This window comes from Alosa pseudoharengus, unplaced genomic scaffold (genome assembly GCF_046254945.1).
Source record: "Alosa pseudoharengus isolate Yale_2024_CS ecotype anadromous, Long Island Sound unplaced genomic scaffold, YU_APseudo_1.1 YU_APseudo_1.1_scf_4, whole genome shotgun sequence".
Lineage (NCBI taxonomy): Eukaryota > Metazoa > Chordata > Actinopteri > Clupeiformes > Clupeidae > Alosa > Alosa pseudoharengus.
The window spans coordinates 23,102,573-23,119,359 of NW_027468774.1; the positions used below are offsets into that span (position 1 = coordinate 23,102,573).

The 16,787-nt window shown below is 42.5% G+C and overlaps 1 protein-coding gene across 8 annotated transcripts; it reads right to left on the bottom strand.

Annotated features, from left to right (window-relative positions):
- Window positions 1-901: 901 nt before the first annotated feature.
- Window positions 902-16,770, bottom strand: map2k4a (mitogen-activated protein kinase kinase 4a). Of its 8 annotated transcripts, none has more exons than XM_076265346.1 (13): window positions 16,374-16,769; window positions 15,121-15,156; window positions 11,875-11,907; window positions 9,355-9,457; window positions 8,871-9,039; window positions 8,618-8,737; window positions 7,298-7,417; window positions 7,127-7,178; window positions 6,686-6,813; window positions 2,688-2,765; window positions 2,353-2,501; window positions 1,852-1,906; window positions 902-1,736 (listed from the first exon to the last, which is right to left on the bottom strand). In XM_076265346.1, the coding sequence occupies exons 1-13, from the start codon at window positions 16,501-16,503 to the stop codon at window positions 1,623-1,625; spliced, it is 1,287 nt and encodes a 428-aa protein (XP_076121461.1). In that variant the 5' UTR covers window positions 16,504-16,769; the 3' UTR covers window positions 902-1,622. The 8 variants fall into 8 exon arrangements, with proteins under 8 accessions (XP_076121461.1, XP_076121462.1, XP_076121464.1 ...); XM_076265347.1 differs by having other exon boundaries at window positions 1,861-1,906; window positions 16,374-16,767; XM_076265349.1 differs by lacking the exon at window positions 15,121-15,156 and having other exon boundaries at window positions 16,374-16,770.
- Window positions 16,771-16,787: the final 17 nt, after the last annotated feature.

Sequence of the window (16,787 nt, forward strand, 5' to 3'; positions counted from 1 at the left end):
TCTAGGTCACTTGATATCACTTAGAAACACAGCTGAGCCCTAGCACCAGGTCTTGTGAAGCTGTGTGCAAAAGTAGATCAATATAGAATGAAAATATGAGTGCTTTAGTCCATTATTTGCCAAGGTATGCTCATGCATTTTGTAAAATGCCTATGGAAACTCCCCATAGGACTTTTTGTTATCCAAAATGCATACTGACAATCAAATGCTTACTGCACATGAACCCCTTTGTGTAGAAGCATAATCCTGGTCTCAAATGAAAGGTAACACTTTGAGGTTTCTTGTGGACTATTTAGATTGTATGTCAGGTGTTCTGATATAGACTGACTACACAAAATATGGAATAATTACAAAAAAGTCTCTATTTTTGCATTCACTTTGTTGGTTCAATGAGTGTCTGTAAGATAAGACTATACACCTGTACAAGTAATACTGGATAATACAACACAAAGATTCAATTTCTATGGAGTCTTGTGAATATTTCAGTAACCATCTATGTTGCATCTAATTATTGTGCTGCAGCTACACTACAGCCAAAAGTCAGGGTATCACCAAAAGCGGAGGAGGGGGAGGGGGGCATTTTGGATCAAATTTCAAAGCTTTGAAATGGTGTATAACATTACTATGCTACATAGCAATATGGTGCATACAATTGATTTAGAATGTTTGAGGTAGGCGGGGGAGGGGGGTAACCGTCCCGCCGGCGGGACACTGATCATTTTACAGTAAATTTCAAATTAATGTATCGCTTAATAAATAGCATATAATATTGTGTGTTACAACATTGTGTAAATTACTGATTAAACTGTGTTGCTGACAACACTGACTTTGCACTGAAAAACAAGCCACAAAAACACATGCCAACACAATTCAACATTGAGTAAACACACAAGCCTTCTTCTCGCTCTCTCTTTTTTATTTATATCAGTACATATTTAATTGTACAGTTGGGACACTTTTGGCTCCCCTTAAAGGAGCCTGGCACAACATTCCTCAAATGCACTTTCCATTATTTGACTTTGCTGTACACCCTAGGAAGCAAGGTTTCATTAAGATACAAAACACAATGCTTTAAATCACACATACATGGAAAGAAGTGGGACAATTCACAAAAGAGCATGATTCCAGTATGCATATTGAAATATTCTCCAAATCATATATTCCACAAGAAAATTGACATATAAATAAAATTCCAGATTTGTTTTTATTTTTCCTTTTAAAAAAAAATCACGATACTGCATCCACATATGAGATGAGGTCTCACATCGAGATGAGCCAAGACCATAATATATTCATTCAGTTACTATTTATACTTAAGTATATCTGTATCAGTGTCTGAGAGAAGAGAGCAGAAAAAGAGAGGGAGAGATAAATAGAGACAGAGAGGGGGAAAGAGACAGATGTCAACAGAGGTGTGAGTGTTGATATTATACAATAATGAACTGAAATGAACACCAATTGCATTGCACCAGGTGTTGTTGCTGCCGCACTGGATGTCTTGTTTAACACTGCAACTTGTGATCAAGCGTTCCTTACACGGTCGCTTCGGTGTCGTTTGTTGTTTTTGATCAGACTCTCCATGGGGCGGAGACTCCTCTGTGTCTACCCAACGTTTGGGAGAGTCAGTCCACATACATGGGGGAGCTTGGAGAGGTGGGCATCTGATCAAGGATCCGGCACACATAGCTGGCCACGTCCACCCGACGCTCTTCGTACATCAATATGAAAGGATGTTTCTACAACACGCCAAACACATAAATCTGAACAAAAGGCTAAGATCTGCAAAATGGATAGTCATTAATGAAAGATCAAAACAATAAACAGGCAACGACATGTAATTCCGGAACTTACAGAACTTACCAACAGCTCTCTGTACTTTGGCCTTTTTGACTCATCCTTTGTAAGGCTGCAAAAAAAAAAAAAAAATATATATATATATATATATATATATATATTTGTCTGGTATGAGGTTGCCTAGGCAAAAGTTGTGATATCAGAGAGGCTCATTTTCAAAATGGATATAAAGCACTACTACAAGCAATGGAAACTTTTTTTTTGGTAAGCATTATGGCGCAGAACGCATCATATGCAGAGTCAGTTCCCCTTTTTACCAGCAGGTGGCAAACAAACTCTGTACGATCAGGCAGGAAGTTGCAGTCACAAGCACACACAGCAGACAGCAACATCCTACAATCATTTCTCATTCAATTCCACAACATAGAACTTTTATGCTTCACAAAGCTACTCTCTGAGTCAGACAGGGGAAGTTGCTTTCTTGTTCTCGGGAAACAGAATGACCCATGACAACAACGCAACAAAATGTCTTTACAGTAAAGGGGTGTGTGCTTTTACCACAAGTTGACAAAGTTGATGAACTTGGGGGAGAACTGCCTCTCCTCGGAGTTGCTGAGATGCGGGGGGTCCCCCTTCACCACCTGTGTCAGCTGGTCAAACACACTGCTCCACTTTGGGTATGGGAACCGGCCTGTGGCCAGCTCGTACTGCTCACCGCAAACATAAACAGGAAACACACACGGCGAAAGAAAGACTGCTCTGTAAGTAGGCTACACACAGATCTTATCCCGCTATAACAACGCTCTCAGACTATAAGAAGAAATCAACGTGCTTGTCACACCGATATATTGTAAACACAGTCCCCTTTTGGTGATAACCAGAAAGGTGCTTACCAGCGTGATGCCCAGACTCCACACATCCGAGCGCACGTCGTAGCCTTGTCGGGAGGCGCTGGGGTCTATTCGCTCCGGCTGAAAAGGAAGCAAAGCAGAAGAACCTCAGAAATTAGCACCAACACAACATCAGCTAATAAAGACCGCCATGAGATATACTGAGCAGCCAGGGATTGGTTCTGGTATTAAAAATGTGTAACAGGCACCCATTGTGGCTGATGACATTGTGTTGAGAGTGGAATTGGTCACGTATTCTGAACTTTACTAGTCTGGGTGAACCCAACCGAACCTGTTAGCACATTTGAATTGGCTCCGTAGGTCCATCTGGCAATTCTCCCATTGAAGCTGACTTCCGAATCACCAAAAACCAAGGAACTAATCAAAGCCTTATTTGCTATGGGCCGGTAGAGGAGGATGGTTGTCACTACCAATGGCTGCTCTAAAGGCCTCAGTTTCAAACGATAGGAATATTCTCTGTGAAACAGACTAATCAACTTCATGTAAAACCTTTGTTTTCAAGAAAGACGTGTTTACTGTACTTAGGAAAGCATTTGGTAAGAATTTAGTATACCAACTTCACTTTAATTTCACTGCTGGTTACGCTTGGAAATTAGACGTGAACCAAGGATTTCCAGACCAATTCTCTTTTCAGAATCAGTCTGGTGTCAGTCAGGCTTGAACTTTACAATATCAACTCCAAACCTTCAAGCTCTTTTAAAGGGGAACTTGGCAACTATTTCAATGTAATAAACCCGTTTAGAAATCATTTGGATGGTTAAATGACCTGTTCCGGTGAAAATGGTGATTTTTCCCGCTGCCCCTAGCGTCCCCAGGCGGAAAACCAACCTTGCAACATTGAGACTACCGTCCCGGAAAGAGAAGTGAGAAACAAGAAACTCGTGTTTCTTACCTTGTAACATCCACATTGTCTGCCGAACTTATGCTAACCGTTTTGCTAGCTTGTAAACAAATTCATGTGCTTTATCTTTACCTTTTTCCACAGTTTGAAATAGCATAATGCACAATTTCTCCAGCAGAGGGGGAAATCCTGCCAAGTTTCCCTTTAAATCCCTGGGTCAGCATTACATCTGACCCTGAACAAGTTTTGACAGTCACTTTAGTCAGCATCAGTATAAGTATATATACTCTTTTGATCCTGTGAGGGAAATTTGGTCTCTGCATTTATCCCAATCCGTGAATTAGTGAAACAGACACAGCACACAGTGAACACACAGTGAGCTGCCTGCATCAACAGCGGCGCTCGGGGAGCAGTGAGGGGTTAGATGCCTTGCTCAAGGGCACTTCAGCCGTGCCTACTGGTCGGGGTTCGAACCGGCAACCCTTACAGGTCCGAAGTGCTAACCAGTAGGCCACGGCTGCCACATCATAATCCAGTTCAAATGTATAGCTTTTTTTGTCAAGTGATATCTTACAGTAACAATAAATGATCGGGAAGCCAATTCCAATAAAACGGAGGTGACCCTCCTCGCCTAAAATAAATTAGCCTCTTCAGACATCGGCCTGAGAGAGTGGATCCTGAGGCTTTATGTAAGTGGAAGCCCATCTGCGAATGCTTGTCTGTATGACCTCAGTGTCCAGCGAGTCGGCCAGTGCCGTGTGCTGGTTTAGCAAGGTGCCGATGATGTCAGTGGAGTACTCCAGCCACGCGCCGCATGACCACGCCTCCTGCTCTTCCCCCGGTGCCCCCACCTTCTCCACTCCATGAGCTCACCCAGACGCCTGCTTTAGAAGCTGATGTCACCCCGCAGCACTGGGGCAGACTGCGGGCCCTGGGAGTGTTTACGAGCTGACAGCTACCGCACGGCTGTCTCACCGCTCCATGCCAACACGGTCGTGATATAACCGGCCTGCGCTGACTCACACTCCAAAGGAGGAGGGGAGGGGAGGAGGAGAGGGGAGGAGGAGGAGGACGACGACATGGCCTCTGCATGTCTCAGACCCAGCACGTTTTTTTTCCATTACCTAACCGTAGGAAGTTTAGAAGCGAATCAGGGCTAGGGGCTGACGGAAGCAGACGGTCCCGCCACAAAAACACGGCGTCCTAAACGCGCTGGCACAGCGAGCAGTCTCTTTTGTAACGCTGGTGAGAATGCAGCACCAGGCGACTACAACCACCTACACCCACACCAACCTCATCCCTTGAGCTTGACATGGACCTAACACTTATGCTAGATGCACCGGGTGTCAAGTAAGTACAAGCAAATATAATTAAACATGTGAGCATTGTAAGATTACTCAACGAAATTCTGACTAAAAACCAGGCTACGAGGCTATGAGAAGCACTGTCCTAAAATGATTTGTAACCTTAAGCAACCCTTTGACTCACCACAATGAACAATGTCTCTATTTGTACGTGAGTGTGTGTGCCTTTTAAGTATATAAATGAGGTACTCGAGATAAATAAACCTATTCAATGACTCCGAAACCCAAAATAAGAATGAGGCCTTTGATGACAAGAACAACGAGGAAAAACTGAAGCCACATAGTGAGGGCTCTGAGAGACAGGCTCCCCGTGCGTGGTCTGGGCTGCCTTTTTCACAGCAGGAGGCGGGCTGCTGAAGCCATGTGTCTGAGGGATGCCTGGGCGATGAGCTCAGAGCTGGGGGAGAGCCCAGACTCCACTGGCCCATTCTCCAAGATCCATGAATGAACCGGGCGGCGATAGGAGGGACCAATGCATGAGAGAGAGAGATAGAGAGAGAGAGAGAGAATTGCTGTTCTGGCAGCCCTGCTACCAAATTTAGCATGGAAACTGTTTGTGGGGGGGGGGGGGTAAGGAGAAAGAGCGACGGAGAGTAAGAGAGAGAGAGAGAGAGAGAGAGAGATAGCACAGAGGGTGATTTGGGGTGCTCCCTGACTTGCGTCACGGCGTGGCGTAGTGCCGGGAGAAAGAGATATATCTGGCGATGACGAAGACCCTCTGAGCTCATAGCTATGGCTTGTTGGAGACCTCCACAGTCATGTCACACACACCACACGAGGCTCACACACAAATAAACATATCAAGCACCCTGTACATACAAACAAGCTTGACCTCCATGCACCCTCCAAACCCAAATACCACAGGTGGCTGTAAAAGACCCTGCATATAGCACACACACAAATATATCCGCTTCAAATTAAGTATCCACACACACACACACACACACACACACACACACACACACACACACACACACACACACACACGGCATTAAGAGGATGTGTGCAGTGGTACTTTTTTTGGTGAATGGTGGTGCCTCTCTGCCTTCTGTGGAGGCTGACGGCAGTGTGGAAACTCCCTCTGGGGATCTACCAGGAGTGGCCCAGATTTGTAAATCTGAGCTGCATCTCACAGCAGACAAGCCACTCGCCTCTATCTTTGCAACCAACATCTACCTCACTTACCAGCAATCTGTTCCTCTACTCCCTAGTCCCCTATTCGGTTGTTAAGTCCGACGTTTCGGACGTTAAGTCCAAAAAAATTTTTACTTGCGCAGCCAGCCGGTTTTGCAACCCGTAAACCTAGTCACCATAAACCCGTAAACCTAGTCACCATCACGTTTTATTGAGGGTAAAACAAAAGCGGTTAACTTTAATAGAGCAATTGCTGTAGCTGTGCAGCCAAATGATACAATCAAGGGTTACGTGCAGGCTTCCGCGAAAAATAGGATTTTATTAGGTTGAGGCGTAGCGAGTAGTGAGTAGTTGGATGATTTCTTAAAGGCTACACTGAATAGCGGAAAAAAAATGTTTATTTTACTGTCTATGGAGAAAACTGAGCGTCTCTAAAAGCTGTTGGATCCGGAAAAAGATTTATTAGCCTATTATTGCATCATTACTTAATAACCAAATATTATTATAACACTCACCACCTACTCCATTACACTGTGAAACACTTACTATGGGAAGGTGTCAGTGTTAGTTGAAAGTGTGATTTGAAAAAAGGGGGAAATGTAAAATATAACACTTGTGGGGAGGATACATAAACCACTTACAGCCATGTAAGGTCTGCAGCCAGCATCTCTGGTTTTGGCTATGGAGTCCACCAGCTGGCCACTGATGCCAAAGTCACAGAGCTTAATGTTGCCATTCCGGTCCAGGAGAATGTTGGATGGCTTTATGTCTGAGAGGAAGTTAAGAGAGAGAGAGAGAGAGAGAGAGAGAGAGAGAGAGAGAGAGAGAGAGAGAGAAATGAGGTCCGTTATGTTCAGAAAGTATGACAATGGTCAGCTTTACACTCCCATATATACCACTGAATGACTCAGTGGATTTACAGATCACAAGACAAGATTAATTTGAAATGTCTAGCACATAGATGAACCAGGCATAAGCAACAGTATGGGACAGAGGAAGTCCCATATCTACATACCGAATAAGTCAAAGTGAATAAGTCACACACAGCAAGATAAGATTTAGATTCAGAACATTTGTCCTACCTCTGTGAATTATTTTCAAGTTTTCTTTTAAGTGGTTAAGTGCTTTCACAGTCTGTAAGATAAGCATATGGAAGACATTGATAAGTGTTTCATTTGAAGTCGCTGTGCCAAATTCACTATGAAATAGTTCAATTTAAATGATTGATTAATAAAAAAAATATATGGACTTACAACTAATGTTATTTTGCCTAAAATTTCTTCAGGAATAACATCATCTAATTCACCATATACATATTTGTAGAATTTGTCCAATGAGGTAGACATGAGCTCCATACAAATCCAACAGTCTCCCTGGAATTCAAAAACACAAACAACATCCACAGCATAGACATCAGATAATACGGTACTCAAAGGGTCAGTCTCCCATTCCCTACTCCTTGACTTCAATTAAAATCTCCACTGAAAAAAAAAGCCTCGGACTAGGCTTAAAGGTGCCATGTGTAATTTTCGCCAAAAAATCAATTCATACTCCACATTGTATAAAAGATGGGGGCAGTATACCTCCAGAAAGTGAGTTGGTCTACCCTAGAGTAACAACCGAGAAAAGTGTATAACAGTTTGGCTGGCGGTTATGTTGCCCGCATACCGCCTCCCATGGCCGAAACTGGTATTATGACACCTGTCGGGCTGTGGCTAGTAATTTAGCATGCTAATTCAGGTTGATATCTCTGCAGCACTATACCTTGTCATTTTTTTAATGACATCATCGCCCTTATTTCTTCTCATTCTTTTGATGCGTGTAGCTCATTTTTTGGATATTTTTACCTCAATTCTTACACACGGCACATTTAAACCATATACTGTACAGGACACCAACCCAGAATATAACATACAAACTCATACCTCATACACATAACCCATGGACTTGGTCAAATGTCTTCAGTCCGTATTAAATGCACTATTATGAGACTACTGTAATATACTTCATGATCGTGTGACGGAGTACCGTCACTACAGTTGTGTATGCGCTCTGACTGCCATACCACCGAGCCTGGCTCTTTGCCGTTGCGGTCAAGTTGCAGGTTTAGTACCCTGGACACCCAGGTTCAAGACCGGGTGGGGTCACTGCTCTCTCCCTTCGCTACATATGGTGTCAAAAATGGGATGGCTTGCCGTGAGGTCATCGGAAGCTTGCCCAATGTGTGAATCGTATGAGGGACCCCACAGGATGGGTTTACCCCGGTGTGAGGGACCCCAGAAATGGGTGAAGCATGTGTGTGGGGCACCCTGGGATAGGAGAAGTACGGCTGGTGGTTGCGTGAGGGATGCCAGTGCGCATGAATTACATGGGCAAGCTTCCCAAAGGGGAGGGCAGTGTGACGGAGTACCGTCACTCTAACTGTGTATGCACTCTGACTGCCATACCAACTGGCTCTTTGGCGTTGCGGTCAGTTGCAGGTTTAGTACCCTGTGGAGGCATTGCTATAGACATCGCTATAGATAGCATTAGTGGTAGATGCATGCAAGAGTTGAGTGCAAATTCTGCCTGACCTCTCTGAAAAGTGCCCCATAAAACTGGACGATATATGGACAGTCGCTGCTCCTCATGACCACGTCCAGGTCCATCAGCAGCTGCTTTTGCTCCTTCTCATCCACTGTTGACCTAATCCTCTGCCATTTGAAGTGCACAACATCAGTAAAACATTAATGTTTCATGAACATCACAGCTGACCCACACAGCAATTCCACAAAGCTAGCATTGCTTTAGCTGAAACTAAACCATGCAGCCTGGGCGAAGGGTTACCTTGACAGCCATGATCTGGTTGCTGGGCTTGTGCACCATCTTGTTGACAGAGCCATACGCACCCCGCCCAATCTCGCCCAGGTCCTTCAGGTCCTCTGCAGTGAAGTCGCAGAGCTGCTCCGAGATCTTCAGCTTCCCCGAAGACTCGATGCTTCCCCTCAGCCGCTCTCTGAACCCCACAAAACCAAGCAGGAAGGGTGAAGAGAAATAGTTAGCAAATGAAAGGTCCCTTCTGATACACAACACTGACTGATGGAGTTACAGTGAACATGGTAAACAAGAAAAGAATAAAGAAAAGGCTGGGGATATGACGAGTATGGATGACAGGATAAACAGATGGATAGATAGAGGAATTGGTTCAGGGGAGGGAATAAGAATGAATATATGAAAGTAAGAGTAGAGGGAAGGAGGAGGACAAGGAGAAGAAGAGGAAGAGAAGAGAAGAACAGCATGGGAGGAAGATGTAAGCTGAGGTTTTACTTACATGTGTGGATTCTGGAAAGGGGGCGGAGCAGTGTTGAGCGTGAACCTGGTGCTAGGTTTGATTGGCGGATTGGCAAAATTTAACTTCAGTGCTTTGCGTTTGCCTGACAGAGAAAGCACAGAGCGTTAGCTACGACTCTTCAAGAGCACTGAGAACTTATAGGGAAAGAGTGTAGCAAACAGCAAACACCATACACCAATCAAGAAATAGTGAAGGGGGGGGGTCACTCAACTCAAGGTATGATAGGTGTAAATAAAATACTACAAAAAAATACCACTTGCATGGCAGACTACTTGGTATTTGGGTGACAAGGACAAAACTCATGCAAACTGAACCACCAAACACACAATGATTTGAAAGGACGCCACCCAAGTCACCCAATACCAGCATGCACCGCCACCTCCACCACAGCCATGATACAGGCTTCCCCGTGCTTCAGGAGAAAACATGGCCAATTAGTATTTCTCTTCAACATTGCAGTTTTCCAACATGGACATACTTACCCACTCCAAGCAATTATAAATGACCAGAGACAAAACAAATGACCCTTCTCAATTTTCCACTTCCATCACTGTTGACAAGGAAGGTCAAGTTTTGTAAATTGTCTCGTCAAATTCAGTGTGAGACAGGTTGCAAGGATATGACTAATTTGTACACAGCAGAACAGCCTGATCAGTTAACTCACTAATCAATGCAGAGCCAATTACCATGAAGAGGAAAGCTGATTTGATTCATGTCAGGCCACACCTCACTAACTTGTCAAATAGTAAGACTTGGCTAAATATGTCAAGCAGAAGAGAAGGCCACATTACTCTAATCTCTATGGCCTGTGGCATAACATAACAGTGCTCTCTATGGCCTGTGGCATAACAAGCAGTGTATTCGTGCTTATGACTGATCACTTCTCTCTGGTTGCTAAGGTTGTAGAGGTGAAATGCTAGATTAAAATGGCAAGAGTCTGAGAACGACTGGTTCAGAACAGAACAGTCAGCCGTGTAGCTGAGACAATCACTCACAAGTGTTCCGATATGTCTATGATGTAAATGTATTTCTCCACTCTGGTACAGCCATATGAACCTTGCAGACAAAGCTCATATTTCTGCGATTTCTCTCACAAAGTCATCTTAACCCCACATCAATTCCAAAGGCAGATCAAATTAGGGCCTTCTCTGCAAAACAGAAACCTGCATATATTTTGATATGATATAATAATCTGACATGCACAACAACGGTCATGTTCAATCAGGTCCGTAAATACATGACATGGGGCATGGGCCTACCTAAAAGAATTAATAATCCCTCTCAAAGTATAACTTGCAGCCTCTTGGTATTCTGTAGATGCACCCATCGCCTACCACAGAGGAAAATTCTGTCCCGTCTGGCTATGTGTGTTTTTCCAAAGCAGAGGTTAGGCTAAGGTAATAACAATCTGGTCTGTTTGGAGTGGGGGGTGTCCCACAGAGAGACTCAGAGGAGCTTTGACTTCACCTTGAGAGCAAATAATGCTGTTTGTTCCCTTTCCTCCGGGGGCATGCCACAAGAATGCATGGGTTGGACTAGAATCTCCGCTGTGTTGCTCTGCTCTGCAAGCACCTCCATGTCTCAACAGGCCAGGGTTTGTTTAGTGCTCATGCCAAATACTCGTTGTGATGTTTGAGAGAAAAGGAAAAAAACCAACAAAATGCAAACTGGAAAGAAGGAAAAGAAAAAAAAACTACTTTGTGACAACTCCCAAGCATTAGCCTACTTGCTTTGCTGGTTAGTGTTAAGCAGTCTAAAACTGAGACCAAGGGTGAAAAAAACCTCTTGTAGAGCTTCCATTACAAAGATAAAATGAAAGGGGGAGAAAGCACTTTAGATCACATGCAGATTTGATCAAATTATTTCATTCGATGGCAAACTTGGTCCCATGGAGATCTACTGGCATGTCATTGGTTTAATCAAGAGGACCATGTCGCCATCAGATTATCCAGGGCTACAAATCAGGGTGGCCCAATGTCAATGGAAGCTCTTTGCCCTAGGCTTGTGCCGATTTCTGATCATACCACTGAAACTATTTGGCGCAATGGAAAAATGGTAAATAAATATTGGTCAAAGATTGATGATGAGCTTTCATATTATACAGCTATGCAACATTCCTGAAACAATACCTGCTCTGAAAATAAGATGCGGCCAAAAACAACAAGCAGTCCTGCTGATTGCCTTGTCTAGCTAAACCTAGATCTTCAATCAACACACTTGAATGTGTTTTTCAGTAGTGTTTCTTCTAAATTCTTCAGTTTGGAGAAGACAAAAAGCTTCTAGCTCAAAGGCTTCCGAGCACTAACTCTGGAAAGTGGGTAATTGTTACCATTCATCGTGTGTCTCTTTGGTCACATCTGCACCGGCACAAGCCTACAAGACCCCCAGATCGTCACTTGGATTAGTGTAGAACAGAGACCAGACTCCCCATACCAGGCCATCAGGCGAAACAAAGTGTTGACAACTGTGGGTACTGTAGCAACAAAAGGATTGGCTTACTTTGGGGAGCTCCAGACAGGTTTATCTGAAACCCTGGAGGTGAGAAGAAAACAGTTCATTTTGATCTTTTTAAAAAATATTTCCCAAAACCAAAGTAACTTATTTCAAGTTACAAGCCTCTGTCCCCTTGTCCTCTGGGGAGGTAATACGGTCACAGCTAGCCACCTACAAAATTAGGCTAATTAATTAAAAGAATATTACTCCACGTAAACACATAAAAACGGTCAAAGAATTGCTAACTTCATTTCATCTAACCCTGGCCTAACCATATTTTCAAGGTCATTTGACTGACGTTTCCCAGGGCCCAGACAAATTAACTATTTTGTTTCATCAGGCTGTCGTGATTGGTGAATATGTGGCAGCTGGGTTGAAAAAACTGCACCATAGCTGGCAGCACAGCACAGGAAACACATCCCTAAGGCACTTTGTTCAATGACAAATACTGTTGGTAAAAAGAAAACAGTATTCCAATGGCCTGGTGTCAATACTTGGTATTCAACTGACTACATAACTAGGCCCACCTGCCCTAGACTATGAGGTAAACTACCTTGTTCAGTCCATTATCCTACAGCTAGAGCACTGCTTCATTTATCCTACGCAGAGGCAGTGGGCTAGTTGACCTATCTCACTCTGGGTTCTATTTAAAATGATGGGCAAAAGAGCAAAGTCATTCAGTGAGCAGTGTCTCGTGCATGATCTAAAGCTATTGTGAGGCGTGTGGGAGAATGGAGCTGACCCGCTGACCTCTGTGCTTAGGATCTTGCTCATGATATTAAATTATCAAATAGATCTTGCCTAGTTATTAAATTAGCTTTATTTTTTTATATTAAGGCCCTCTGTGTTCCTTCGGTTCCAAATCTTAACATTTTTCAATTTCAATGTTTAACTTTTGGGTCAGTGAATCAATTGGCATTTATGTTGGGTGTCCACATCAGAGAGAATGTATCATAAATATTACATGCAAAACAGAGAACACACATAACAAACAAAAACAATCAGGAACTACTTGAGCTATGACATAACTTGCATTCAGCAGAGCAAGTGTGCAAGGGAACTACATAAGACTTAAAATGAAAAAAGGTGATGAAGAAAAGGAACCATGGTAAAAATATATATATACATCATGACGGGCAAGAAGAAAGATGAAAAGTCATAGCTAAGGTTACTTTCTTGGGGCAGCTCACCATTGTTCAGCGTCAAATCAGGAAGGTTAGGGTAGTCAGTAGCAAATAAGTAGGGAAAGAAAAACATCATGGAGGAAATAGGTTTCAGTGCCACTCACACACGCACACAAAAAATCAGTGACATAATGACGCAAACATGAAAAGACAAATCAGTCAAGTAAAACAGCCCTTCTTGGTTACTATTGGTGCAAACAGAGATTGATTTTTCATATCAGTGCCCTAACAGCTAAAAAGCATATTTATATAATATTTGTAGATAATGTGTAAAGTATATTCTTTTTTACAATCATTTATTGTGACCACTAACACCAACATAATTTTGAAATGCCACAATATTTCATTAAAATTATCTAATAAGCTTAGCCTGAGTAAAGCTTATAGGCCTACATGTTGTAGGCCTACAGCATCCCATGGTTAAACATTTACCATAACAAACTCCAATGTTTGTTTAAATTTGACATTTATCTAACAAACAAGCCATCATAAGTAAGGAATGGGTGAGTTGAGTGATGCCCTCTTGTCAATCTGAGAGATGGTCATTTGAATGTCTCACATTTCAGAGCAGAATTACTTTGAAAGATGTGTAAATCTGGGAAATCTTTTTGTCTGAAGATACTAAATCACTAAACTAAACCACTATCACTTGCTCTGGACAAAATTCATACGCATATCCAGAAATAAAGAACATCAGCTCCTGGGATAGGTAGCCTATAACCGCAGACATCCAGACATTCTGAGAACACTTTACATAAAGGAGGTTAGCAACCACGACTATGTGAAAGCCATGATCAGAACGCTCTAGAATCTTTGGTGAAAACATTCTTAAGACGGATTACATGCAATAAATCTGATAGATTTCATTAAACTAAATTACACATTATATGGGGTTGTTATTCCCTTCCTCCTGTGCCATAGCCTACTCACTCGTCATAATTACAAATGCACTATGAGTAACTGCAAGTGCACATTGTGTTTGTTAACATCGAGTAAGTCACTGATGTCAAATATTCAGTCCTTTACATATAGCCAAGACTCTATGAGGCCAGCCTGTTTTCAAAATGCTGCGCAAATATAGCAATATAACGTTTTGAGTGTGTGTGGGAATGATGGAAGGATTTAAGGTATAGCCTGGGTGAACCCAGATGAACCTGTTAGCAAATTTGAATTTGCTCTGCAAGTCACTCTACAAAGGATCCCATTGATGCCCGTTTCCGAATCACTGAAAACCCAGGATCCAATCACTAATCCGGCACGGAGGCCTTATATTATGCAGATGGGTAGAACATTCACACAATCAATGGCAGCGCTGCTGGGGACAGGAATAAACAGATATGGATGTGTATTTTCTTTAGAATTTAGTAAATAACTGCATCTGAAACCTTTGTTTACAAGACAGATGTGTTTGCACTTCTGAAATGATTTGATAAAGAGTTTAATGCACCAATTTAACTTTAATTTCACTACCGTTATGCGCCCCTGGAAGTTGTCAATGAAGCTTTCCCAGACCCATTCTCAATCTAAAATGAGATTTGAGAAGCGGTCTGGTGTCAGCCAGGCTATGCCAGCCAGGTATGTTTTGTTAACATGTTTACCTTGGTGAAGTTAGCTCCCAAGTCCGAGCCTGGAAGATTCATAGCAGGAAATATGAAAATATATGGGAAAACTTCCAATTATGGCACAGGAGGTAGCGAATAAGGAAGGAAGGAAGGCAGACAGAAAGTTGATGAAAATCTCCTATGGGTAATTTCCATGGGCAGTTTACTGGAATATCAAATGTGCTCAGCTTTCTTTTGCCGTTCTAACTTGCTAACCTTGTTGCCACGGGGAGTTCTCAGAAAGCCCGGATGTCCTTGGTTACGAATAAAATAAATACTCCTGGTGATTGTTTGCTCATTAACCTTTTCCGTCACAAATTTGCACAGACATGCTGTTAAGCTGCAGTACTATGTAATGCTAAAGTGACCCCATGCCAATTGCATACAGTCTGGGACAGTCACTGTACCTCTACAACTCTAAGCTGCTTCTAACGTTAGCTATGAAAATTAACATTGACAGTAGCTACCTGTATCACACTGACATCTCCAGCATGTGTTGGTTTCTGTAAGTTAAAATGAAACATTTATGTTGTAAAAACAAACAATTTATTCTCAAATGAATAATTAAATGCTAGTTAGTAACCCTGGTATGCTTAACGTTAACTGTTAGTCACAAAGTACCTGAAAGCTTAATCTTAGCCTAAACAAATTTGCACTTTGCAGGGGCGCAAACCATTTAAAGATCTAACGTTAGCCCTAACTGATAAGCGTTGAGTTGATTCCACTCAACCTTGTTAACTAGCCAGCATGGTTTAAGTATGGTGGTCTTTTGATGATATATCATAACATTGGCCATGCATCTCTGAGTAAAAGGTGTGCTAAAAATCCAAAATAAACATCAACGTTATTAACGTTAGCATGCAAACGTTAGCTGCTACCTAATTTCATACTGGTCGTGGTAGCTAGTAACGTTAAGCTAGCAAATGTAGTTTATCCTCTGAATGGTAGAATAATACCCATCATTGACGTTAATAATGCCTGAATGTCGTTGATGAATTATTTTGCTAATTTGCAATTGCCACTCTTCATAATCAAGCAGATAACGTTAACGTCACTGTAGTCTAAAACCTAAATCAACTGATTGGAATGCCGTAACGTTAATGAACAGTGTTGTGTGAATCAGTATCTACTAGCTGACGTTAGCGGCAAGGTAAACTGGTCAACCAAATATGGTTTGCTAGAGATGACTGGCCGAAGCTAGCTAACTTAAGTATATTACTGTAGGTAGTTTTGCCTATCTTATGTTACCAAGATCCCAGTCCATTGGGTAAACTGTGACATTGCTGGATAGCATAGATAAACAAACGAGACGGCAATTCACCGTAACGTTAACACCCTAACGTTAACGTTACCATCGTCGGGCTGTCATAACGTACCTAGGCTAACGTTAAAGAATAATAATAAAAATAATAATAATACATAATAATAAACAGTAACGTTAATATTAACGTTAATCCTAGCTACATAACCATTAAGGTAATAGTAAGTAACATAGCTAAAACACATGAAGAATCTATCTAAATGTAAGGGTAGCTGGTTACAGATGCTACTTCGTGAGGTTTCTTATGACACTATCAACGTAATTTCTGCTCAGCTAGTAGCAAGCTAACATACATATTGGTGTAACGTTAACGTTAACGTTAGCAGAAGCAGAGTTCAACAACTTCGCGCGTTGTTATTCATAACATGATCATAGCCTCTTTGTTTCCCTTCATCTTACCCTGCATGCTGCTCATAGTTGTTATGTGTTGAGACTGGGCTTGGTGGTGATGTATTGTTGCTGTAGATCCTGCGTTATTGCTGTTGTTGTGGCTGGAAGATGTTGAGTTGCTGGGGCTGGGAGTCGCCATTGTGTATGAATTCCAGCAGCAGCACTAGGCTGCAATGCAGATCCCGAAAGTAACTTCACCTCCTACGCTCAAGACAGGAGACAAGACACAGCAAGAGAGCTCCACCGAACCTGTCCCACTGTTGTTACTACTAAAGCTATAAATGTAATCGTATCTTGCCGCTAAACGGGGTCAGACGGTTTGGTTAGCAAGCTTCCTAGCTAAGACAGTAATAGCATGGACTGTAATCCAGTTTCAGTCCATTCCATAGCAGACACAGGACACCTAGCTTCAACACTCAGCAC

Bases quoted from the DNA above. Each gene is read 5' to 3' on its own strand.
- map2k4a (XM_076265346.1), bottom strand. From the start codon at position 16,503: ATGGCGACTCCCAGCCCCAGCAACTCAACATCTTCCAGCCACAACAAC. The intron at 7,179-7,297 runs GTAAGTCCATAT...CTTATCTTACAG, and splicing joins TAGGCAAAATAACATTAGTT to ACTGTGAAAGCACTTAACCA. The intron at 1,907-2,352 runs GTAAAAGCACAC...TTTTTTTTGCAG, and splicing joins ATCAACTTTGTCAACTTGTG to CCTTACAAAGGATGAGTCAA.